The 25,148-nt window shown below is 40.8% G+C and overlaps 1 protein-coding gene and 1 long non-coding RNA gene across 5 annotated transcripts in view; both read right to left on the reverse strand.

Moving 5' to 3' along the window:
* LOC110090846 (ovostatin) overlaps positions 1–19,473 on the reverse strand; it is a 59,442-nt gene extending 39,969 nt beyond the window's left edge. For all 4 annotated transcript variants that reach the window (XM_078386671.1, XM_020814694.3, XM_072991654.2 and 1 more), the window contains exons 1-5: positions 18,915–19,473; positions 6,171–6,354; positions 3,957–4,113; positions 2,679–2,731; positions 2,524–2,544 (exon numbers count right to left, since the gene is read on the reverse strand). In XM_078386671.1, the coding sequence (XP_078242797.1) occupies positions 2,524–2,544; positions 2,679–2,731; positions 3,957–4,113; positions 6,171–6,354; positions 18,915–18,979 (480 nt within the window). In that variant the 5' untranslated portion in view covers positions 18,980–19,473. The remainder of the gene's footprint in view (positions 1–2,523; positions 2,545–2,678; positions 2,732–3,956; positions 4,114–6,170; positions 6,355–18,914) is intronic.
* Positions 9,018–9,917, reverse strand: LOC144587148 (uncharacterized). Its single transcript, XR_013542350.1, has 2 exons — positions 9,887–9,917; positions 9,018–9,183 (listed from the first exon to the last, which is right to left on the reverse strand). It is a non-coding gene; the product is annotated as an uncharacterized LOC144587148 (long non-coding RNA).
* Positions 19,474–25,148: the final 5,675 nt, after the last annotated feature.

The raw sequence follows: 25,148 nt of genomic DNA on the forward strand, positions 1-25,148 counted from the left end.
AGAACACAGGCTGTGACATTTTCTGTTTTCTTCCTTCTTTGAGACCTGATGTCATGTGGTTGGTTGGCTTAGTGAAGTCGAGCATACAAACTCATCTTAGACCATGGCTGACATATAGCCTGCCTTAATTATTCAGGTTAGTAATCATAGTAGCGAAATTATTTATGTCTGGGGATACCTGGGAGGGAGTGATCTTTCTCTCTCTTGTGCTGTTTTGCAGATCTCCGTTGTAATAATAACTGTGTCCCATCGAATCAAGTCTGGCATATGGCAACCTTTTTCAGGGATTTCTAGGTAGGCAGTACTCAAATGTGATTTACCATTTCCCTTCTTCCAGGGGCACCCTGGGATTGTGCAGCTTGCCCAAGGTCACACAGGCTGGCTCTTCTTCCAGGAAGCACAGTGGGGAATCAAACTCCCAAACACTGGCTCCACAGCTAATTATCTAACTCACAGAGTTATCTAGACTGCTAGTTCTCCATCACCATTGCTCGAACTGAGTGATAAATTGTGCTTACTCTAGTTTTTGTGCCTTGTCTCTTCATTCTAAAAGTACGCAGCGATCTCTTCCTAGTTCTTATCCAACCCATTCCTGTGTTTTTGTTAGTCTTTGTAACTGTTGTTTGACTGGCGTTTTTGTGCTAGTTTTGTTTCCACCACCATCACACCAGTTTGAGCCCTTACTATTTGGATTACATTTCTTTTTTTCCTTCTGGTTTTTTTTTTTGTGTGTGTGTGAGTGAGCTAGATACACGTACATGGTAATTCTTAATGCATAAGCAGCACTTTATCAGAGCATAGAAAAGCAGCACACAATTTTAATGTATATTAAAAAATATCAAAAGCAAACTTTAAAGGTAGCATAAAACAAGGTAATTTACCTTTCTGTGATGTTGCAAGCAGCTACCTTGTTTCAAAATTATACATACTTGTGTGGAGTAAAACAAAGCAAAACAAAACATGAAAAAGGCTGTTTTTTCAGGGCAAACCTAATGAGAAGAATGAGGTTTTGTATTCCCAACTGATCTAAAGTCCAGCTTGAATCACTACATCAAGTCATGCTCCAAATCTGGCTGTGTGAGCATCTGTGTATATATCCTGTACAAGCTTTATGGAGAACTACTTATTGAGGTTAGTTTTTTGAGGGATTTCTCTAAATTTGTTCTAGTTGGGGAGATTGCGCTGGCACCACATGAAAACACTGGTTCCCTAGTTGAAACGAAAAGGAACTTCTGGTGATTAGGTTGCCTCAGGGTTGGAATTCTGTTTTTTAATTGCTAGAAATGTTGTTTCCATGTTATGTTTCTTGTTCAGCATTAATGCCCATGAGCCAGTAATAGTGAAGGTATGCTTCTGTGCTCAGAATGCACTGGACCTGTACGTCCAGTCTGTATGCATTTCAGTTATTCACATTTTAGAATGCATACAGTGTTCTGTGTTTACTCTAACTAAACACCTTCTCAGTCTTGCGAGCACATAAATTTCTCAGGCATTCTTCTTTTAATGGGTCACAGGAGACTACTTTCACAGACGCAGTCAAATCCAACAAAACTCTTTGTTATCAGCACTAAGTAAAAGCCAGAATGGAATGAAACAGGCTGGAACAGGAACTTCTGAATAAAAACTGAGTAGAAAAACAGTGGGATGTGTTGGATAAATATCCAAACAATATTTTAGACTTCAAACCCAATGAATATTACTCTTTCATTAACGCTTTATTGCTCAAAACCAAGCTGGGACAGAACAAAATGGTGTGGAACAGCAACTTCCAAGTAGGATAACCTAACCAAATTCACAGCACTCTTGTGACAGGGTGAAATGAACGCAGCAAGCCACAAATCATCTGCAAGAACAACATTCCGGTATGCGTTGTGGGCAGAATATTGATATTGCAAGGGGGGGGGGAGAGACTGCTGAGCAGGACAGCCCAACCAAACTCACCGAGCCATCCAACTAGAGGGGACGGAAGGAACTAGCCATAAAATTCCTCCTGAAGAACATTCCAGTACCTCTTCCAGGCAAAAAATTGATATTGCAAAAAACAGCCTAGAACAGACAACCCAGCTAAATTCACCTGCCCCATCCAGCTAAAGAGGACTGATCCAACTAGTTCCAAAACATCCTCAGGAAGAACATTCTGGTAGTCGGAAGTTGCCATTTCAGGCCCTTGTGTTTCATTCTGGCGGGTTTGGGGGTCAATAAAAGGTTATTGAAAGAGTAATATTCTTTGGGTTTGAGGTCAAAAATATTGTTTGGATGTTTGTCCAGCATATTGCCCTGTTTCTGGCATCAACTTTTATTAAGAAGTCCTTGTTCCAACCTGTTCCGTTCTGCTTTTTACCTCATCTCTTCTTCCTGTCTACTGGACAATGCCTTTAAATTGGGAGTCTTAGGAACCCTTGATCTAGAAGCATCTAAGGACAAAAATATAAGCACTGGAATTTAAGCAGAAGACCAGCATTGGAGTTCAGAAGACAGACCCTCACCCCCAGTCCTTCAAAATCATTGTGCAGTTTCTCTTACCTGGACATAGATCAATGGATACTATGAAACAAACAAATAAACAAAAAAAGAGAACAAAACGTAAGTATTAGATTTGAGGGACAACACCAGAACACACAGTTTTTTTTTTAAAAAATGTAATACTCTGAAAAATCCATTGCTCCAATTACACTCACCACTTTATTCACTGGCTTGAAATTTGAGTCCAAAGTAACAACTCGAAACTTCACTGAAGAGAAAAGAATGAACATAAACATGCCTTGTTTTATTTCTTCTCTTATGATACATTTAACATCCCACTTCTCCAGAGATTTCACTAACAGCAATATTCGCTGAAAGTGTCTGTTGCAGCCAGAAAGGGTATTTGACAAAATGCCAGATGACAGGAGGCATGGTGGCTGCAGCATCAGGAAGACCACAGAGTCTCCATCCCTAGCTTTAAGAATCTTTGGGAGACCGATTCTGGCTCAGGATGAACTGAGAGGGAATCCTGGAGCACTTGCTTGCCTGGAACCTGTCAGCATTCTGAGGCCTCAGGGCTCAGAACATTCTGCTGCCAATGTTCTGAGAAAAGTTGAGGGCTACAGTGCCCAGGTACAGCTTCTGCCTGCTATAAATCCATTAAAAATATACAGTAGAACCCCTGTACCCATGGGCTTGCTTCCTACATTTTCAGTTACCCATGGTTTACCACATCCTTATATGCAACGCACAAACGAGTGGGCCTTGTGGTCTTTTTTCCACCCTCTTGTGGCCTCTCTAGCACCTCTTTATATATAGTAGGCTTGGCTACGGTCTGTGGTGTCAGGCATTCATGGTAGACGGTGGAACGGAGCCTCTGCAGATCTGGGAGTCCTACTCTAGTTCTATGCTCACCTCATGAAGCTGTGTTGCTAGATGTGTCCCTAGTATTTAGAAAGAGGGAAAAACTGAGCCCATTTTTACTGTCAGAGCCTCTGCATACAGTTGTTGTTATGTGCTATCAAGTCGCTCCTGAACTTATAGCAACCTCATGAATGAACAGTCTCCAAAATGTCCTTTCCTCAACGTCCTTGCTCTTGCAAACTCAAGCCTGTGATTTCCTTCGGGAGTCAATCCGTCTCAAATTTGGTCTTCCTCTTTTCCTCTTGACTTCCACTTTTCCCAGCATACAATTTATTTTTTCACGGGAGGTAACAATTGCAGCGGGATACATGATGATACTTTATAAAAACCAGAGGTTTTTAAGAAAAGAAACACCTCGTGTTTTCTATCCACAGCTTTTACTAAAACCCAGGATTGGATTTCTTCAAACCCAGAATCTGCTTGTTAGCAAAACATTGGGGGGATCTGTTTGGGTTTTGGTTTGTAAAGAGACAGATTTCATGAATCATGTGGGATGCTCGGCTTCTACCATTTCCCCTCGCTGTTTGCTCTGAGGGGTGGTCCATCTCAGGAATATATTCTTCACTTACTTGTCTGCCCAGGTTTGTAGATGGGCTTATCTGTCTGTATAAAGAGAGCGGTGCTTATGTTCCGGATAGCCACGGATCTTCTTTCATAGATATCGACAGAGGAGCCCTTCGCAGAGAGAATGATGAATGCTAATGCATTAGAAGCAGCTGGAGGAACCTGTGTACAAGGAATTTTTCAAGAAATGAAGTAAGAAAAACTGCATATTTCTCTTTACATCCTAGAAAGGAACAAAAAGAGACACCCCCCCCCCCCCGCTTCAGATTAACAGGACTGTTTATGTGTTATGTATCCAGCAGGGAAATATCCATGATTTTAATTGAAATTGTCATCACCATGCACTGTCAAGTCAATTTTGACTTCGGGGCGACCCTTTCTAGGGTTTTCCAGGTAGAGAATACTCAGAAGTGGTTTACAGTTCCCTTCTCCTGGGGGCGCCCTGGGACTGTATAGCTCAGTGGTCCCCAACCTTGGGCCTCCAGATGTTCTTGGACTTCCAGAAATCTTGGCCAGCAGAGGTGCTGGTGAAGGCTTCTGGGAGTTGTAGTCCAAGAACATCTGGAGGCCCAAGGTTGGGGACCACTGGTGTAGCTTGCCCAAGGGCTGGCTCTACTCTACTCCCGTGATACATCATCATCATCATTTTAGAAGTGTGGAGCTGGAAGAGATCTTGTGGATCATCATATCCAGCTCCTTTCAAGGAGGCCCTGTGGGGAATCAAACTCCCAGCCTCTGGCTCTACAGCCAGATACCTAAACCACTGAGCTATCTAGCCAGCTTAATTGAAACCATATATGGTTCATAAACTTGCAGTCTTGGCATTCCTGTAGAACTTTGGACACAAACAAGCCATTTTCACATTTCCATTTCCAAAATAGGGAAGAAAAGAAATTGACAGGAAGAAGGAAGTATTAACAAGGTTACACTCCCTTTGGTGTACTAGCTTTAACATTTGCCTTGAGTTAAGTCTATCATCCTTAGCAATACAAACCTGGGATCAAACCAAGATATTTGATTGCATCCACAGTACTGGTGTTTTTACCAATTATATCAGGAACATACATACTTTTATTTATTTATTTTTACATGCCACTTTTCTCTCCACAGGGACGGAATTCACATCTAATAATTGATCACGTCTAATAATTGGCAAATGATACAGGAATCGCCCAGGGACTGAGGGATGATCAGATTTGTATTATTATTATTTTTTTGCTGTCTACATGATGCACATACAAGTCAATGCAAATCAGTCGCCACGTCCATTTTTTTTTCTTTCCTTTCACTATTAAGGCATTTACTTTTTAAGAAAATGCATTGGCATCGGCCCAGATGGTGTGATCGCTTGTGCCAATCCATACAGTTTGATTGTTCTAACGAGGGGCTGTAGCCATTTTGTTCCAGACCATTCTACTTGGTTACAGCAGCAGTGAGACAGGGCAGTGGGCCCATTCAGATGAGAACTGGCTGCCATTTGAGTCTTATCCTCCCCAAAGCTGGTGTCTGTGTTTGCTTGTTTTCTTCTTCTCATTCTGTTCTGCTCACTTCCTTTTCTTTCTTTTTTAAAGGCTTGGTGTCAATGCACTAAGGCATCTGGGAGACCGGGGGGGGGGGGGAAACAGTGAGGAATCAGCAGACAGTGAGGAGCAAACTGGCAGCCAGCCTTTCTTTGCAGCTTGTTAAGGTAGCTCTGTTGTAGTTGTGCCTCCTACAAATCTAGATAGCCATAGCAGAGCTAACTGAACAAGCTGCAAACAAGGAGGACTGCCAATTTCCCCCTCTCCCTCTGCTGATTCCTGTGTGGTTGGCTAAACTGAATTCATCCAGAAACCCAACTCTGCAGGTGCAACTTCACAGTGGATGCATTTGTATTTTTCTGCTGTGTAGTTACACCCTAGGAATCTTTTCTAACTCTGAATTTTATTATTAGTTTACCTCCCCACGTTCATTTCACTAGAGGCTGAGTCAAGTTTGGGAAATGTTTTGATTCAGTTCCTCATGTCCTCCAGTAAGGAGATATGTGTTGATAGTGGGAAATGGCACTGGACAGTAGAAAGGGAGAGGCACATTAGCAGCGAAGCTGGTGATGAATAAATTAAATAAACTCAAATAGAATACAATCAGGTCCATGCTATAAATGAGTCTTCCTCTATTTTAACAGGGTGCTTCCCTTCTTCCTCTTCAGAGAAATGTATAGAAGAATAAAGATTCTGTACCGTGAAACTGAAGCATTGTGAAAAGTGGCTTGGTGTCACACTTCCCTTCCAAAGCGGATAACTTTCTGTGTTGTATTCCAGAGTTACATTCAGAAAGATTCCCTCATTAAGGTGGAGAAGGTGGACACAGGCCTCGTTTGAAACACTGCTTTGGACGACTGAAGGCACTATCAGGACATATTGCCTATAATAAGAGAAGAACAAAAAAAATCACTGTTGAAACAAGTTGGACATTTATATCAATTTTTTTCAAAACGTAATTACATGTAAAATGTTTCTAACATTTTGTCCCCAGTGAAGACTAGGGAGTACTATGAATTGTAGAAGTTTTTCTAAGAGCACAAGCTAATGACTCTACAAATCAAACAGAAAAGGTGAAAGAGGACATATCAGTCCAGTGCCCCTATCAAAACGAAATGGACCAGAAAAAAAATACCATTGATAAACATTCTAGATTTTAGAGATGAGTAAAGTGTTCAAATCCATCTCTGAAAACCTGGAGAGAAACCTAACGTACAAAATATAAATTTTCTTTTTTTTCCCCTTTCTCTCTCTCTCTCTCTTTTTTTGGTCAAAAGCTTTTTCAACACTCAGTGGAAAAAACAGCTGATCAGGTCTCTGACTATTCAAAGAATTCAAATCAACAACCAGTCTCAATTTATCTGAACCTTGTGTTGGAGTTTTATCTGAAACTTTGCATGCTGTCTGCAGTTTGTGTGACTGGGAGGAATTTTCCTAGGCTGAGGTGATTGTCTATCTAGCACCAACCAATTCTTTATTCTAGTCTTTGACTTCAAAGAAAGCCCTGAATTGATGCTGAGTTTTCTTTCCCTCTCTTTCATCTGTTAGTGGCAGTTGTTTGTTTGCTGCTGATCTGCTTGTTGGTGGCTACGTATGTAAGCAGTAAAAGACACAAGACTAATTTTCAAGCAATTGTAAGTAAATTTTTTTTAATTCTTTCTACTACCAATATATCAGAGTGAGTTCCTGAGACTTTCAAGTATAATTTATAAGAATGGGGTTGTTTAATGTGCAGGATTTGTAGCTATTCTCTGTGTTTCTTTCATACTGAGTACCAAAAAGGAGAATTTACCTGGAATTCAAAACTCTGCAACATCTTGCCTTCCTTGAATAAATCTTACCTGAACTGGATGTACCAATGTGGTAATGACTTTCTGTAGTCTGTTAGCAAGGATGCTGGTCAGAATGTTAGCATCAACATTCAATAAAGACATAAGTCTAAATGTATTCTCGAAGGCTTTCATGGCTGGGATCTGATGGTTGTTGTGGTTTTTTTTGGGCTCTTTGGCTGTGTTCTGAAGGTTGTTCTTCCTGATGTTTTGCCAATCTCTGTGGCCAGCATCTTCAGAACGTGGACAGACCCCAGTCCTCTCAAGATTCCGGCCAGAGAGACTGGCGAAACGTCAGGAAGAACAACCTTCAGAACACGGCCAAAGAGCCCAAAAAACCCACAACAACGTAAGTCTAAAGTTTGCATACTGAGTATGGTCTTTACAAGGCTCAGAAATCATAGTAATATAAGAATCATATAATGAGGCTGGTTGAGATATCAAATATCTCATTAAACCTAATATAATTCTGGGATTAAAAAAAAATAAAAAAATGCTTTATACTATTCAATAAGAAACCCATGAAGATTTACCAGTATTCATATACCTGATCACCAGTTTAATTTCATATATTGACAAAGGTAAGGCAAGACAATGTTTCTCTAAAGTTTCATCTGCATCTTCTTCTTGACAGTGCGGTCATGAAGCTTTTTTTTTTTTTTTTTTTTGCCCCAGTTGCATTAATTCAGAAGCTCTCAATGGAACAACCAAGCTGTATTTCTATGCAATAATATGTGGTTCTGACATATAGTGCTCCTCTACCTCCCTTTCTGTTCTTTCTATTCTTTTTGAACAATTTATATCCTTCAATTCCTGTATTCTAGTCATGGGAACCATCCCATCAAGTTTCAGTTATCTCTATGAAGTATATTTACCCTCCTGAACTAGGATTTCCAGTTCTTCTTGTTTGTTTCCTATACTCCTGGCATTCATGTATAGACACCGGAGATTGTGTGATTTGTGGCCTGCTTTATTTCCTACACTTTTTTGAAGACTAATTTTGGGCCCAATTCTTTTTGCACATAAACCTTCTTCTGTCTTTACCTCTGAGCTTGTGTCTTCTTCCCCCTTCCAATTCAGTTTAATGCCCTCCTGATGAATGACTTCATGCTGAGGCCAAACATATTTTGCCCAACTCTTGTGAGATGCAAACCCTCACTTGCTAGTAGTCCATCTTCCTGAAAGCTTAGCCCGTGGTTCCAAAATCCAAACCCCTCACATCGCCACCACCTTCGTAGCCAGTCATACACCCAAAGCATCTTCCTTTCCCTTTCTGTTCCTCTTTTGAATACTGGTAAGATGGATGAAAAGACTATCTAATTTCTAAAGTCCTTGAGTTTCCTTCCAGAGCTTCAAAGTCTGACTTCATAGTTCCTCTTGGCTGTGTCATTTCTTCCCATTTAATAACTTGGATGCCAAAATTGAAGTGTTTCTTGAAAAGGTAAATATTCTTTTCATTTTATTAATGCAAATTCTGTAAAGTCTCTCCATATACAATATTCTTATATAACAACCATTTTAACTTTAATATCACACATACTATTATGTTCTTAAGAGCCTTCTGATGACCCTCTATCAGTATTTTACGAATTGTACTGATTATTCCATTCATTGCTATTATCCAATCCTTCCTTCAAATTTCACCAGCTCTCTGCATTTACCACTTCTTTTCACCCACTCTCTAGTCCATAAATCTAACTGAATTAAATTAAACCAGTTTATTCTTTTTCCTTTTAAAACTACCTTTGTTTGTCCTCTACTAGTCATCTTCTCTAACCAATCTTTGAAACTGTTGATTTGCTTCTTCTTTAATACCTTCTTCAAATTCTCTTTCACATTTGCTGGAAATTCCTCTAACTACTACCGGATATGTAGGAGAAATTCTTGGAATAAATATTTTTCTAAAATTATTCCAAATCTGTTACATATTTTTAAGAAAGGAATTTCCTGTCCTTTTCACTTCTTATTGTTTAATAAAAATATTATCTCATTTGATTAGCTATATAATATAATTATATATTATGAAGTCTCCAGATTTTGGGGGCTTATACCACAATTTTACCTTATTCTAACTACCCCCCACCGCCTAGCCTCACTAATATTTTTACTTAATCTATAACAGTTCCCACCAACTTCTTAAATATAGATAGGTGTAATTTAAAGACTGAAATGCAGATACATAAAAATTAATGCCTAACTATTTTCCCATTTCACCCTTCCTTCCCAATCTAACATATTAACTGTCCCCCCTGGCCTCACCAATATCTAACTATACTAAAGAAACTTATTTTACCAGTTTTATTCTTTTATATGTATATTACTACCTAATCCACTGGCGCCCCCAAAACTCACTAATATTATTTCATACCTTTATCATTTCTTAAACAACATTGAAATTTATTATGTTAAATCTACTTTATCATAATTTCATAACCTTATCTACCATAATATGTTTTCCACAAAAAAGCTTATTTTACCCCAAATAAATCTTTTTCTTTTTTCATTACCTACCACCACCTAATCCCTGTAGTTTTATCAATTCTTGAGATTTACTTTAAAAAACCTGTTACAATACAGCTACTTTACTCTTATCTAAGTCAGTTTATCTGTTCTTCCCCTTTCTTTTCTTCTTCATTTCTTCTTTTTGTTGACCACTTGATTGCTTGAAGTTCCCCCAGCTGGACTGAGGCTTACATCCTCTGGTAGTGACCCCCCCCCATGCACCTTCTGTTTCACCTTCTTGCAAATGACTACTGGGATCCCGATCCTTCTCTGTCTTCCCAATTTCTTGACTCCATTGTTCATCATCAATAAGACCCATTTCACATAGTCAATCCAATCTAGAAAAGTCAGTCTATGGTATCTCCCCCTTCACAAATCTCTCATAAAAACTGGTTATCCCCAGTTATATTGAATTTCCCTCTTCACCAATGTGACAGCAATGGGTTGCATGGAACATCTCTATTTCAAGGTCTCAGTGCAAAGGTCTGGAAATATTTGAATCAACCTTTATACTTCAGTGGATCAGGAGTTATTTCTTATCAAGGGCAAAAACCTCTTTAAAAATGTTCAAATACGATGACAACATCTCTTGGGATGACTCTAGATCCTCTTTTAGTGTCCACTTGATGAATTTTATCTGTATCTCCCCTTGACCAGTTCAAGTCTAAATTGTTCATTTTAATCAATTCCAAAATATCCTCTGTTAAATCCTTTCCCGCCATATCTGCTTGTTTCTGGGATCCCACAAATTTTCAAGCTCTCTCTCTCTCTCTCTCTCTCTCTCTCTTTGTGTGTGTGTGTGTGTCCTGCAAATCAAAATTATTTATTTCTGGACCTCTGAAAATCTTCCCCCATGCCAATACAGCTTTGCAGCATCCAATTTTGCCAGCTTCTCCATTTCTTGAACTTTCTCATTCAGTTTTTTTTTCCAGATTTGTTTCTCAACTCCTGCAATCCCATTGTTCGTATCATCCTTAAGCCTCTGTATACTTGATCACAGCACTGCCTTGAACTCCTTCAGCTCCTCTGCAATTTTCTCCTTCATGACTTGAGTCTCTTTAAGTTTCTCTTGCACAATTTTTATTTGCCAAGCTGCTCGGACAGAGATCACTAGGCGTCTCTCTCCACCAATTTATTTCTTCCTGTTAGGTCTTGCCCTTAGGCATTCAGCAACAACATCAGCTTGTTCTTCTACCACCAACAAAAAAAGAATCTTAATATTTAATAACATCTGCAATATTCCATGAGGCCACTAGAGAGAGTCCACCCAAACTCAAACCTTTGTCTTGAAACAGTTTATACTAAGAAGGCACTGCTTCTTCCAGATTGAGATTTCAAAATTTGATTTCTAGGATTCTCCTATCTAAGCTCGATCTCTATTACAGTGGGGTCTTAATCCGTATTGGAAGGCGGTTCTCAAGTCAAAAAGTTCTCAGGTCAAATCTGCATTTCCCATAGGAATACATTGAAAACCATTTGATCCGTATCTGCTCTTTTCCGTCCATAGAAACTAATGGGAAGCTGCTATTCTGCCTTCGACCACTAGAGGGGGAATATTTTGTTTCTTTTTTTCTTAGGTCAAGAAAGGTTCAGGGAAGGCAGGGAAAATACAGTCCAGGCAGTCCGAAGACTGTCTCCCAATCCACTCTCTAAACACTGGGAGGAGTGAGGAAGCAGACAGGCACCCTTTTCACTGGCCAACAGTTAACTGAAAGTTCAAATTTTGCACTTTCCCTGCCTCCCACGTGGTTTTTTTCAGTTCTTAACTCAAATCTAAGTATGTAAGTCAAGTCAATATTTTCCTATGAGAGTGGTTCTTAAGTCAAAATGTTCTTAACTCAAGCCGTTCTTAAGTCAAGACCCCACTGTACTGTAAAATCTCCCTTCTTATATTTAATTTTTATTTTATTAAGGGTACTGGCTTCAGCCTATCAGATTTGCTTCCAGACAGTTCCAAAGGATTTTTAAGCCAACATAAAAAGGAGGGTAAAGGTAAAGGTAATGGTTCCCCTTGACATTTTCGGTCCAGTCGTGTCCGACCCTAGGGGGCGGTGCTCATCCCGCTTTTCAAGCCATAGAGCCAGCGCCTGTCCGAAGACAGTTTTCCGTTGTCACGTGGCCAGCGTGACTAGGAAACGCCGTTTTACCTTCCATGAGTTTCCATGGCAGAGTTGGGATTCAACCCCAGTTCTACTGTGTCTTACTCCATCACTCTGTTCATTACATCTCATGGGTTCTCAGATTCAACTACTTAAAGACCAGTTACACTTAAAGGGGAAAGAAAAGCAGAACTGTGAAAACAAACTGAGCTGAAATCTAGCATATGGGATACAATCCATGCTCCTAGGAAAAGAGAGAAGAGGCAGCTTGTGGAAGGAGGTAAATATTTGTATGGAAAAGGAAGAAACCTTGCAGTAAACACGTGGAATACATTCCAGGGCTGAGACTGCTGACGCCAAGAACTGTAATGGCTGTATACTCAAAATGATACAATGATGTGATGTAATGGCTAACCAAACAAACCAACAAGATTAAAAAAAACTGTTGAATTACTTAACGTCTGATCATTTGATCCTCACGTCACCTTCTGTCCATTTCCTTCTTACCAACACATGTATTCTTTCTCTCCTAGTATCCAGGTAGTCTTTCTTTTGCTGGTGTTTCCCTTCCTCCACCACAGTACACATTCAGATTTTCATTTTTTTTAAATTAACATTTCAACTATACAGAAATACAAATTAAAACCAAAAAACTGCACATATTTACTACTAGATATATATACAGTATATAGGAAGGAAATGGATAGAAGGTGAAGAGAGGATCAAATGATCAGACATTAAGTAATTCAACAAGTTATTTTAATGTTGTTGGTTTGTTTGGTTTGCCATTACATCACATCATTGTATCATTTGGAGTATATAGCCATTACAGTTCTTGGCGTCAGCAGTCTCAGCCCTGGGATGTGTATATATATATATATATATATAAAATTAGTTCACCCATCACCAGGACCAGTGGAGATCTATTTCCTTCAAAGCTTTGATTATAATGCCCCCAAATCCTTCCAAAATAATACAATAGGATGCCCATAACTGCATGGAATTGGTTCCAAGTCCCCCAACGATGCTGGAAACTGTGGATAATGGCGAACGCTACTCATAGCATGGTAAAAGAAAAAAAAATCCAGAAAAATGACTCTCATACATGCTTTTTGAAGATTTTTGGATGGCATGCAGAAAGAAGCAGCCTAGTAGCCCACTATTCTTCTGAACCATATGGAGTAATATTCCAAGCCTGACTGCAGCTTCTCCTCTGTCGGTTAGGGAAATCTCCAGATTACAAACAGATCTATTTATTTATTTATTTACAATATTTTTGCCCCGCTTTTCTCTTTAAAAGGGTGGCTTACGTCATTAGAAGACAACATTTAAAAGCTAAAAACGGTCAGTAATATATGAATGTTTAAACGAATCAAACAAATGCTACACTAGAAATCGTGAACAAAATCAACACCATAAACAGATTCAAAGCAACAAGGCACAATATTCCATTCAAAAACAGTCAATCACTAAGGGAAACCCGATCTGAAGAGGAAGCTCTTCATCTGCTTGCGGAAGGATGGCAAAGATGGGGTCAGCCTGACCTATCGGTGAGAGGGATTTCCAGAGTCTGGGAGCAGCAACAGAGAAGGCCCTCTCTCGTTTCCCCACTAAACACACCCATGAGGGTGGCGGGACAAAGAGAAAGGTGTCTCCTGATGTCTAACACCCAAACAGGGTCACAGAGGGCAACACGATCTTTGAGATAGCTCGGACCCAAGCTGTTTAAGGCTTTATAGGTTAGAACCAGCACTCTAAATTCTGCCCAGAAACCAATAGGCTGTTGAGCTGCTGTTATAGGGGGGGTTATATGATCCCTGTAATCTCTCTCTCTCTCTCTCTCTCTCTCTCTCTCTCTCTCTCTCTCTCTCTCTCTCTCTCTCTCTCTCACACACACACACACACACACACACACACACACACACACACACACACACACACACACACACACACACACACACACACACACACACACACCAATAAACAATCTGGATGCAACATTTTGACCTGTTTTGTAACAGTTTCCTAAGGCAGCCCCCCACAGAGCACATTACAGTAATCCAGCCTGGATGTAAGTAGGCCATGTGTCACCATGGTTACATGAGACCTGTTCAGGGACACGAGTAGCTGCCACATAGTTTTAATTGTGCAAATGCACTCCTGGCCACTGCTGGAGCCTGGGCATTCAGGCTCATAGACGAATCCAGGAGCATCCCCAAGCTGCACATCTATGTCCTCGGAGGGAGTGTAACCCCATCCAGCACAGGCTGCATCCCTATTTCTGGCTCTCCCTTTTGACTAGCCAAAAGTACCTCTGTTTTGTCTGAATTAAGTTTCAGTTTATTCACCCTCGTATGTTTCATTACTGATACCTGAACTGAAACAGCTTCCTCAGATTTAGATGGAAAAGAAAGGTAAAGTTGGATGTCATCAACATACTGGTAACAGAGAATCCCCAAACGCTGGACAACCTGTCCTGGCAGTTTCATGTAGATGTTAAATAAAGACAAAACTGACACCCAAGAGACCCTGCAGGCCAAAGGCCAGAATGTTGAACAAGAATCTTCCAGCACCACTTTCTGGATTCTCTCCTCCAAGAAGGGCCGGAGGAGCCATGGTAAAGCAGTGACTCCAGGTTCTACCCAAGAGGTGGCCCAGAAGGATGCCCTGGTTGATGCTACAGGAAGCCACTGAAAGGTCCAGCAGAACAACAGGTTCTGTCCCGCTCAATCTATAGGTCCTCCACCAAGGCAACCAAAACAGCCTCCATCCCATGACCAGTTTGGTTCCAAATTATCTGTCTCCTTGAGGAACCTCTGGATCTGAGAAGTCATGACTTTCTCTTTGCTCAAGAATGGCCTACTAGAATGGCCAGTAATTATATAGTATTGTGGGATCCAAGGAAGGCTTTTTCAAGGAGGCGTTCTGACATGAGTTCAGCTGAAGAAGACCTGGAATCGGAGGAGTTAATTGCAACCGAGAGAAGTGTAGGGCAATTAGTGGAACCGGAGGCCTCTCTCCGTTATCGCAGCTCCAATTAGGGTTGAATCACTGCCAAATTCTCCTCCCCCGCTGGCCAGAGTTAGAGATAGGCTTCAGCAGAAACTTGAAACACAAAGGTCTGAAGCTCACATGCATGCTTCTCATAGGAATATCAGATCAGTCAGTCCGGAGTTTTAGCAAGATGGAACGTTCCCAGGAATGAGATGATTTTTGCTTCTATATAACTTGTACACAGAGGTTTGGAAACTCGTGGAAGCAGCAAGTCAATTCCATGGCTTGTGTCCACACTCTTATTTATCCTGAACTACCTGAATCTTGTTCTCCTGACCCTTGGCTCTTGGACTCTGACTTCGGACTACCGTTTTGGTTTTGGCGATTCAGCATCTGTTTAGATATCCCAGACCTCTGACCTTGGACTGGCTTATCAGACTTTTGCCTGCTGAATCCCCTGAGAACATGACACATTCACACCACTCCTCTTGTCCATTCACCCAGTGGCAAGGGTCCAACAGACAGGCAGTAGCCTTCACATCTCCAAGGCTCCTGTCCTCATCATCAGGCTGCAAAAACTGAAACTATCCATTAAGACAAGACACACAGGGGCCATAATTATATCCATAAGACGTGTATCAGCCACAGCATCCAAGTCAGAGCAGATCCATGCAATTTTGCCGAAATTATCTAAAATTAATTAATCCATTAAAAAAAACGCAAATAGCTTCAACGTACAGTAGGACTCCTGTATCCGCGAGATCAATATCCACAGTTTGAAAATATTAAAAACAGTAAATGAAAAAACTCAATACAGATTTCCATGATGTCATTTAGCAGAAGTGGCCACTAGAGGGAGTCAGATACCATTCTATGTAAAGGGTTTCTTATTATCTATGGTTTTCAGCATCCGTGAAAGTGCTTGGAACCAACCCATAGTGGATACAGGGGTCCTCCTGTACTCATGGTTAAGATGTCCTTAACTGTGCATGCCTGTACCCCAAGTTTCAGAAAGTCTTAAGTTTCAGTCTTGAATTTATACTGCAAAGACTGGCACACATGGACTGACATAGGGACACATCCACATTCACCCCATTAGTAGGACAAACTACTATTTCTGCATATCTTTTAAGGTGCTATGAGACTGTTCCTGGTTTTGCTGCACTGGAGACATGGTTGTTCTCATGGATTTTCAAACGTTGTCTCCTATAACTGAGAACTCTGTTTGGGTATTAGTGAACTCACATTCAATGAATACGTGAAAGAGGAAGAAAGCTGCCCGGTCTGACCCCAGTATTTCGACTCTTCATACTCCTGGCCTGCACACATTTATTGTACTTCTGAAAGTTTACAACACAGTTCCTGTGTCTGGCTGCGTAAGCTTAAAATCCTACTCATGATCAGGAATCTTAGGGTATTGCAGTAAGTACATAAAGTCTGATGCTCAGTTCCTTGAAGACAAAGTTGTTGAGAGAGAGGCTAACATGCACAGCTCAGTTGCTCCAGATAATTGCTCTTGGAATCTGTTTCTTTTCTGTTCTCCAGCCTTTATGTTTTGTGTACACATCTCCCTTTGATTTCCTTCCAGGATATTAAACATGTTCATTACCCTTAAATATTTGGCTACAGTCCAATATAAACAATGGAAAATACAGGTGAACTTTCGAGTAAACTTGGTGAAGACTGCATTCCCCCTCTGTTAAATAATTCCTGCTACTTTTTCAGCACCTTGTTCTCATTGTTTTCAAAAATGGGACTAGCACTTTTGTATGACATTTCACTTTTTAAATGCTGGTGCACCGGTTCCTCTTTCTGACGCGATCGAAGCTGGATCAGGGCTGTATAATCCGGTTCACTGTTTTATAGCAATTCTGCTACCTTCCAGCTTTTCCTTTTTTTTTTGCTCTTAGTCCCAGGTGTTGAAGTGGGGGAGAGTAAAGTCTTCTCTTGCTATACAGCAATGAGAACAATTCTGCATGCTCCTAAATAAAGCTCCAAGAAAATCTCTAGTCTAAATCTTTCTTGACTCATTTGAATAAGTTCCAGGACCACATTAATCCATGGCCCCTAGGCTTTCAAGTATTTTTTGGGGGGGCCCTCCGTCACTTCAGTATTTTGCCCCACTACATCTGACAGCCTGGCCCTGGTATGGCAGGTATTAGACTGCAGAACATAGCCCTGTATCTATTTTGAGGGTCTCCTGAAGAATTCTATTCACAATTTTTGAATATATTTTATTGCTTGAGTAGAACTCTTCAGGAAAGCACATTTTGTGGGGTATAATTGTTCAATACTGTCATATTTTGAAGTGAAGATTTAAAATTATTTATTAAGAATGTATAAGGTAAATGTAAATGTTCCCCTTGACAAGGAAGTCCAGTTGTGTCCAAGTCTAGGGGCTGGTGCTCTTTCCCGTTTGTAAGCCAAAGAGCCGGTGTTTGTCCGTAGATGCTTTCCGTGGTCCAGTAGCTGGCATGACTAGACCCAGAACGCCATTACTTTCCCACTGAGGTGGTACCTATTTATCTACTTGCATTTTTACATGCTTTCAAACTGGTAGGTGGGCAGGAGCTGGGACAAGTGATGGGAGCTCACTCTGACATGCGGTTTCGAACTGTCAACCTTTCGATCGACAGCTCAGTGGCTCAAAGGTTTAACCCACATCGCCACCCAGGTCCCTTAAAAATATATAATTTATAGATAATTATTTTAATATACACTTCTACACATTCAGTATTCACATGGACAACGCTACTCAGTTGGGGAAAAAAGTCTACTGACCCCTTTTCTCACAGTGAAATCATTCTTCCATTTCTTATCTCTTTTGAAATCCTGACTTGTGCTTGTACAGTGGCTGCCATTTGTTCTTTTTAAAAATTTATAAATAATAACTGTTTTGGCTGGTCCCAATGTTCGAGCACATGTGATCAAGGTCACAGCCAGACTGCAGTGCTCATGGAGATGTAATAAGGGAGGATGGGCGGTATGACATGACAACCCTGGCACCAGTGCACTACTGGTTTCCCCCCCCCTCTCTTCCCCCCCCCTTCTCTCAAAACAAACCTCAGCTGGCTACGAGTGTGCCTTGCAACTTTTTTTACATACCGCTTGTTCAGCATATGGTTGTACAAAAAGTGATCGTAGGGATTCCATAACATCCCTCAGGCCAGTCAAGACGTTTAGAACCACAAACAACTGGCCCACTCCTAGTCCTGGCAGGCCCCTTAGGCTTCAGCCCAGTCAGCCTTTTGAATAAGATGGCCTTAAGTTCTTTTATCTGCTTTATTGTGCATTCTGGGCTGCTGATTTCTACAGCCTTAAGTTCTGTTTTGCTGCCCTTCTGCATTTGAAACACCTTAAGCAAAAGAAATGTTTTTAAAACAATAATAATAAAAAATCACCTTGGACCCATGTGAGTATTATGTTTTTATTACTTCCTGGGCACTGTGTTTTTAGATGGTACAGTCCTAGCAGTAGGGACCTCTCTTCATGTGTTCTCGAAAGTACTGTGCCTCCTCAATCAATGTATTTTAAGAACTGCTCAGATTTTTAAAAAATAGTTGCTTTATGCTTTTATGATATGCAGTCTTGCACACAGTTATAAGCATCTTTTAAACCAATCCATCCATCCACCCAATGAATTCATGGGTGACATGAAATTTCAACTGGGGACTTCTAGCTATGCTGCTTATCACGCTATTGCGTTATTGGGGAACACAATTTGAAATACATACCTAAGAAATTCCAGCCTATTAATGAACCCAGGTTACTGTCCTCTTGTATAAAATGCAGAACAGAAGGGAAATCGCATAAGCATCTGGCACGACCTTTGCAAGAAGGGGCCTACAACAGAGCAGGAGGAACCTTTGCATGATTTCCATTCCACTTTGCATTCAGCCGACAGGATACGACACCTCGTGTCTCACAAACTACCCCAAACCTACTTTCAGCTACTAACAGTATTAGGTTTTTTTTAATCAAAAGCAAGAAAATATTTATATATACAGCTGATTACTTACAGCTCTGGAGGTTCTGCAGCACTTAAATGAAACAGGAAGGTCACAAGGAAAAACCACAAAGCCATCTCAGCCCTGGTATAAGGAATAGGAAAGGTACCTGAGTCTCCTCACTTTTAAGCTACTTTTGAGAATTTGCTCCTCCTCTTTATTCCCTCCCTGATCCTCTAAAGCCCAATAGTTGATGTCAGGAGGATCAAAATTTGCATATGTGATCCATTGCCTTCTTTAGGTTCTCGTGCTGTTATTTCTTGGTTTCAGGAGATTCCTGTATTGCTGAGGTACTTCCTTCTGTCCCAGACATGTCACATTTGACTGTGTTTTCTGCCCAAAGATTTGCCAACAGCTGAGGATTCCAGTGACTCACGACCAACTTTTGTTCTACTGCTGTCAGGACATGTACAGCAGAACGGCTTGTTTACACAAACTGCTTTGCTGGGAGTCAATTCATTCAGAGACAACGTCTTTGAGGAATCCGAAGAAAGCCAACTCCAGTAGCCTGATAATATTTTCATCAACTTATTTTTTTTCAGACAAGGAGTTTTCCAATCTGATTTGCTCTTATAATATGAGAAGTTAGGTCCCTACCCAACCCCAAAAGAGGGCGTGGGCCTTTAATACTTGCATAGGAGAGAGAATTTCAGCAGGCATAAATCGCCATGGCTCAAATCTCCTCTTGTAGGGATACCCAGTGTGGCGTAATGGATAGAGTGACAAGCTATTGCTCAGGGATATGGGGTTCAAATCCCTGCTCAGTCATGAAAACTGACTGGGGGGGTGTAGAACTGGTAAAACCACTAGTTAAATCTCTGACTTACCTTGAAATCCCTATTAGGGCCACTATAAATCAGTTCCAACTTGATGTCACATAGCAAGAGCAGCAACAAACACATGTATTAAAGGTACAGGAGCCTTGCTCTCTTCCACAGCTGGCCAACCTATCAGAGATGCAAACCTGTTATCATAATGTGGGACTTCTGAATCAGGATTTTGTGGTAACAGTCACTGTGGGCCTATAATTTTAATGATTTTTTTAAAATTTATGAGTAGCGGGAGGATTTCTATCACATGTCATTCCCCCCCCCTCCCCTTGCAATTTATGTTTCAGGTTTTGGGTGGATTTGAACCTGTTTATGAGTAATTTGGTGAAAAAATCCAGATGACTCAAAAACATGTTTGAAGCTGTTTATGGGTTCAATTGTAGGTTGCAGTGCCCTGCACATAAAACTGCAGTGCCCTTTTACAAAAACTCCAAGCCTGAAGGAATAAAATCTAAAGATAAATACACATTAGGAAAGAAGGCGAAACAAGGTAAAATGGGCAATATCTGGGCCTCAAAAAAAACATATTAAATCCGAAGAAGAGTGGATGATTCAGGTTTGAATCTGAGCCATATTAGCCCATTTTACCATGCACAGTATGGTAGTTCTGTGTCTCTTCATCCACCAGTACTTCAGCAATCCACTCCAGGCACACTTTTCCCAAGGACTTACTGAGGGATGTCAGTAGCCCTTGAGAATAACCTTAGAATAACCTGAGAACTGCCAAGTTGGAAGGAACCCCATGAATCATTGAGTCTAAGGGGGGGGGGGGGGAACTGAACTTCCAACCTCTGGTTCTGCAGCTAAATGCCTAAACCACTGAGCTATCCAGCAGTTCCTGGATAGAAAGCGATGGTTCTGTGTTTTATTGCTTCTGGATTTGTACTAGTCCAGGGGAAAAAAAGGATTATTCTCTGGCTTAGATAAAAATATGAGGCTGGGAAAAACTGAGAGTTACAGCGTTCACCTTCTAAATTAGGGGAGTGTTGGAGATGAGTCACGTTTCCAAGAAAGGAGCTGGATATTTCACAATCATCCATTTTAACCGGTGCCCGAAATGTCAAGTGAGTTTCTTCCTTCTTGGCAATGGTCCATAACTCTCTGCCTGCCAGTTAAGCAACAAGAAACATGAGCATCGCTCTAAAAACCCTTCTACAAAGCTGGGAGTAATGATGCAACATGTTTCATAGAAGGCTTCTGTTCCCATAGGTTGCTTTGAGGGAGAGCCGTAATACAGAAAATTCTGCCGCTTCTCTATATATCTCTGTTTTAAAAGACAGAGATTCCAAGGACCGGGCTGATTCAGAACAAGGTCAGAGAACCTGCTCTTGACTGGATCTCCAGGGTCAAGGCTGCAACCCTACGCATACTTGCTTGAACAAATGTTCCATGAAATAATGAGTTCTTGGGCATACTGTCAGGCTGAACAGTGGGGGGAAAGGGGCTGGAGGGAAAGCAAGCTACCATCTAATAAACACAGCAGGCTAATAATCATCTGTGTCTTAAGTAAAGGACCTAGAACATAAACTCACCAGAGTTGTCTTCAGAGGCCCGCCTCCCCTGTGGTGAAACTCTTGACCTAGACAAGACCGTTGGGATGAGCCTGTCGCCCCACCCCACCCCTTCTGTGGCCTCCTCGTCCAGCGGTCTCTTCAGCCCGCTTCGCAGTAAGGGCCAAATGCCTGCAGCAAGACCCCAGCTCCTCTTCTGCCGTCTTCTGGTGTATGTAGTTGTTCTAGACTGTGAGGTTTTAAGTCACGCTTGGGGAAATCTGACAGCCGTCGTTCAAAAGAGGGATTTTTTTTATTTTTTGCTCTACGTGAGGCGAAAGACAAAAGGCCCACTCACTGGATTTGCAGCAGAATTATACTTCAGTGCTGATGATACGTATAGTCCTCCACCACGCCTGAGAGTTAGGCAGGCCGTGTGCCCCCAGCCAGGGGCGAACAGCATCTCTCTGTTGCTCCCTGGCCTCGGCAAAAGCTGCCTCTGGTAGTTTATCCTAATGTAGGAATTGGCTCTGAAGAGGGACAATGCCAGCTTTTTACACTGTATGTAGCCAAATGTTGCACAATGTAATCTTTTCAGTAGGACAAGCATTTTGCAATATTTTACGGCCTCAGATAGGCAACAGAAGGAATGTTCCCTGGGCCCTTGCACAGCTCCTGTTAATTTCACAGGAGCTTATACTTCTCAGTGACTTGTTCCTCATGTAATAGGCTGAGAGTCTTCTTTGGATTTTTAGTCTCTGGCACCATAATGTCTTTGACTGGCTCCAAAGGTCTTCTGTTTTTGCTGACAATGTTTTGCTGGCATCTGTCCATGCTTGTGCAAGGCATGTTGTGTCCTTGAGCCTCAATACAATCCGACGGTGTGTTCCGAGCAGAGTAGACCCCTTAAATCAAGGAGGCTTACATCCAGCGGATCTCTTCTCACTGGGGTTAACAATTGAAATTAGCTCCATGAGGTATTAAATAGGTTCTGGTGGCTGAAAGTAGGGAGACCCCTGTTCAGTTATTGAACAGACATTTGGGAGAAGCATGAATAAAGCGAGAGCTGACTTCGCATTCACTACTTTGCAAAGCAGGTTTGGAGGGCGTGAGCCGCAGGACGATGATGTGCAGGTTGTCATGTTGCGATGACATATAGAAATGGCCTGGTTCCCAGACACACCTGTTTAGAAATGTGTTTTTTTTCATGCTAGGATATAGAATATTAACGCAGGAACAGGAGAATTACAGAGGAAACATCCTTAACAATTAGTGCAACAATTGCTGCACGAAGTGCATAATAGGATAAAATGCAAACGCTACAGATTGTTTGCTTCTTCAGAAAGGTCATTCTACGTCACGCTTGCAACACATTGTTTTAATTCATGCCACTAGTCCTTTCTGTGTAAACAAACACTCTAACTTGAGCTTCCTCCACAATCAAACCCGCTCCAAGGAAAACTTTCTGAGAAGCAGAACGTGTAGAATGAGATGAAAACATAATTAGCAGATGTGCCTAGTTTAAATTTTAAATTGCAAGGAGCTTCAATCAAGTAACTTCTCTTTGGTTTCAACGAACTCCGTTATTCTGGCCTCTTCTTGATGTCAACTCAAAGCATGGAGCAAGATATGCCTGGGTCAAACTGGTCTCAAAAGTTTCTCAAAAGCAGTTACCGCTGTTGAAATGGCTGTTGCTTTGAACCACTTTTTATAATGTTTGAATATTTTGTTTTATGCTGCTCAAGATTTTTTTTTTTCATAAGCTTCTAAGGGAGGAAAAGACAAAGGGCTATTAAGGAGTGGAGGAAGGTCTTGAATTGTCAGAAGCATCTCGTTCCCAACAATTCCTCTTTAAGCTGATCAATTCTCCTCATCCTCTTCCTGTCCTTGCTCAGCCTTCCAAATCTAAATATCCCAAAGAAAGGGAAATGTTTAATTGTCTCATTCCAAGAACCCACCTGGCATTTATAATCTCTGCAATTATCATATTTGCAATTATCACTTCAGTAAAGTCCTATTAACATTTTTCTGCTCCTTTACCCCTCATTTTCTTTCTGTCCCTACTTTCACCTGTTCCTTTTTTAAAAAAAGTATCATAAGTAATACAACAGTTGAACCGACGGCTTTCCATAGCAATCGCAGGACAGAATCCGAAGCAAATCAATGAGGGCAGAATTGGCACCCAAACCCCACTGTCCCTTTACACTGAGATAAGCAATCATACATGCCAGGAAATAGTGAAAAGCAATGTCATCTGAATCCAGTTGAATAAAAACAAACATTACTCATGAGGGGGAAAACCCCAGCCTTTATCATGTTCAGCTTTATCTCGTATAGTGGCTAGTAAATGCTTTCATTTTAACTATGCGAAATCCAATATGAACTCTGATGCACTGTAAATTGCTAACTGCAGCCTAAGTTGCATATACACATTTATACAAGGACTTACTGTACTCTGCAAGTGATATGTACTGAACATTTGCTAGGGGTACAGAGGTGTTGCCTTAAAAATGAAAACTGGCTTTTAGAAGGTGCCACAAAGAGGTTCGCTAAAACTGAAAGTATTATTGAAAAACTATAGTTGAGAAAAATGTTTATATAACAGTCGTTTCAGTACACAAAGTAACTGATAAGAAGGCAGAAACACCTCATTCAGGCAGTTTTCCCGATTAAAAACCCTAAACAATAGAATGTTGTGTTATGTGTGTGAGAGAGACAACAACAGAGGGGGGAACTGAGTGCATTTTATTTTGCTGTTTTGAGTTATGGTTATAATGTAAATTAAGGAAGATATACCACAAAATAGATGTGGCACCCTGTGTTACACAAATGAGAATAACGATATAATGTAAAAATGGAAGCGTTTACAAAATAGTGGGAAAGGAGGAAAGAATGAGGTTATTTTAAGCAATTTGATTCTTTTAATGAGCAAGTAGGAAAGAAGCCCAACTTTGGGAGGCAGTGGAAGACAGAGGGCCTGGCGTGCTCTGGTCCATGGGGTCACAAATAGTCGGACACAACTTAACGACTAAACAACAACAGGAAAGAAAAACAGAGGTGCTGTTTGTTTGATAAGGCTTTCGCCTCATAATGAATAGTAACTGAGATCTGCAGAAGTTATAAACTAGTATCTGTTCTGGGGTATTTATGAATGAATAGGCATTTGTATTGTATTGTACTGTCAGTAAATTACGTCATCCTTAATGAAGGGGGATTTAACTCCGACCTTGATGGTGAGGAGGAAGCCAGGCCAGGCACCAGGCTAAGGGGGGAAATACATCCTTGGAAATACAGGAAACAGAGAGGAGAAAGCCCTGGAATGAGGGGCTTGTCACCTTAAACATGTACGTCTTGTTGCTGGTTAAAAAGTATACACTCTGATGAAGGTTCTTGATACAAATGACACAGCACTACACTATAAATGCAGAGCACACATGCAGGGATATAATGGATGGACATTCTATCTGAAGGGAGTGGAAGACACAGATGGACAAAGAGTGGCCACGACATAGACATAACATAACTATTTATTCCAGCTGGCCAAAGGCTTGGTGAGAAAATATTTTGCTTGTTAATAACATGCTTAGAGTTCAGTAATGCTTTTTGTTTTGTATTTTTTTTTATTTTAAGAACTCTGGTGTTATTTAATGTATTTTAAAGACTGTTTTTTTAAGGTTTTACAATTATACTGCTTTTTACTTTTAAATGAAATATTACAGAGATGCATCTTCTGCCTTTATAGGCTACGAGCTCCTGTGTTTCAATGTTTTTTGTATTTTTGATTCAAACACGACTGAAGTTCTTGTCTGGACTTTGCATAGCTATAAACTTTTAAGTGAGATGTATTTTCTGACAAGTATTTGTTCAGAGCTTAATTTCAGCTTTTATGGATTTTTAAGTATTTTAAGCCAATTCTCTTTGCATAA

Source organism: Pogona vitticeps, chromosome 2 (assembly GCF_051106095.1).
Source record: "Pogona vitticeps strain Pit_001003342236 chromosome 2, PviZW2.1, whole genome shotgun sequence".
Classification (NCBI taxonomy): Eukaryota; Metazoa; Chordata; class Lepidosauria; order Squamata; family Agamidae; genus Pogona; species Pogona vitticeps.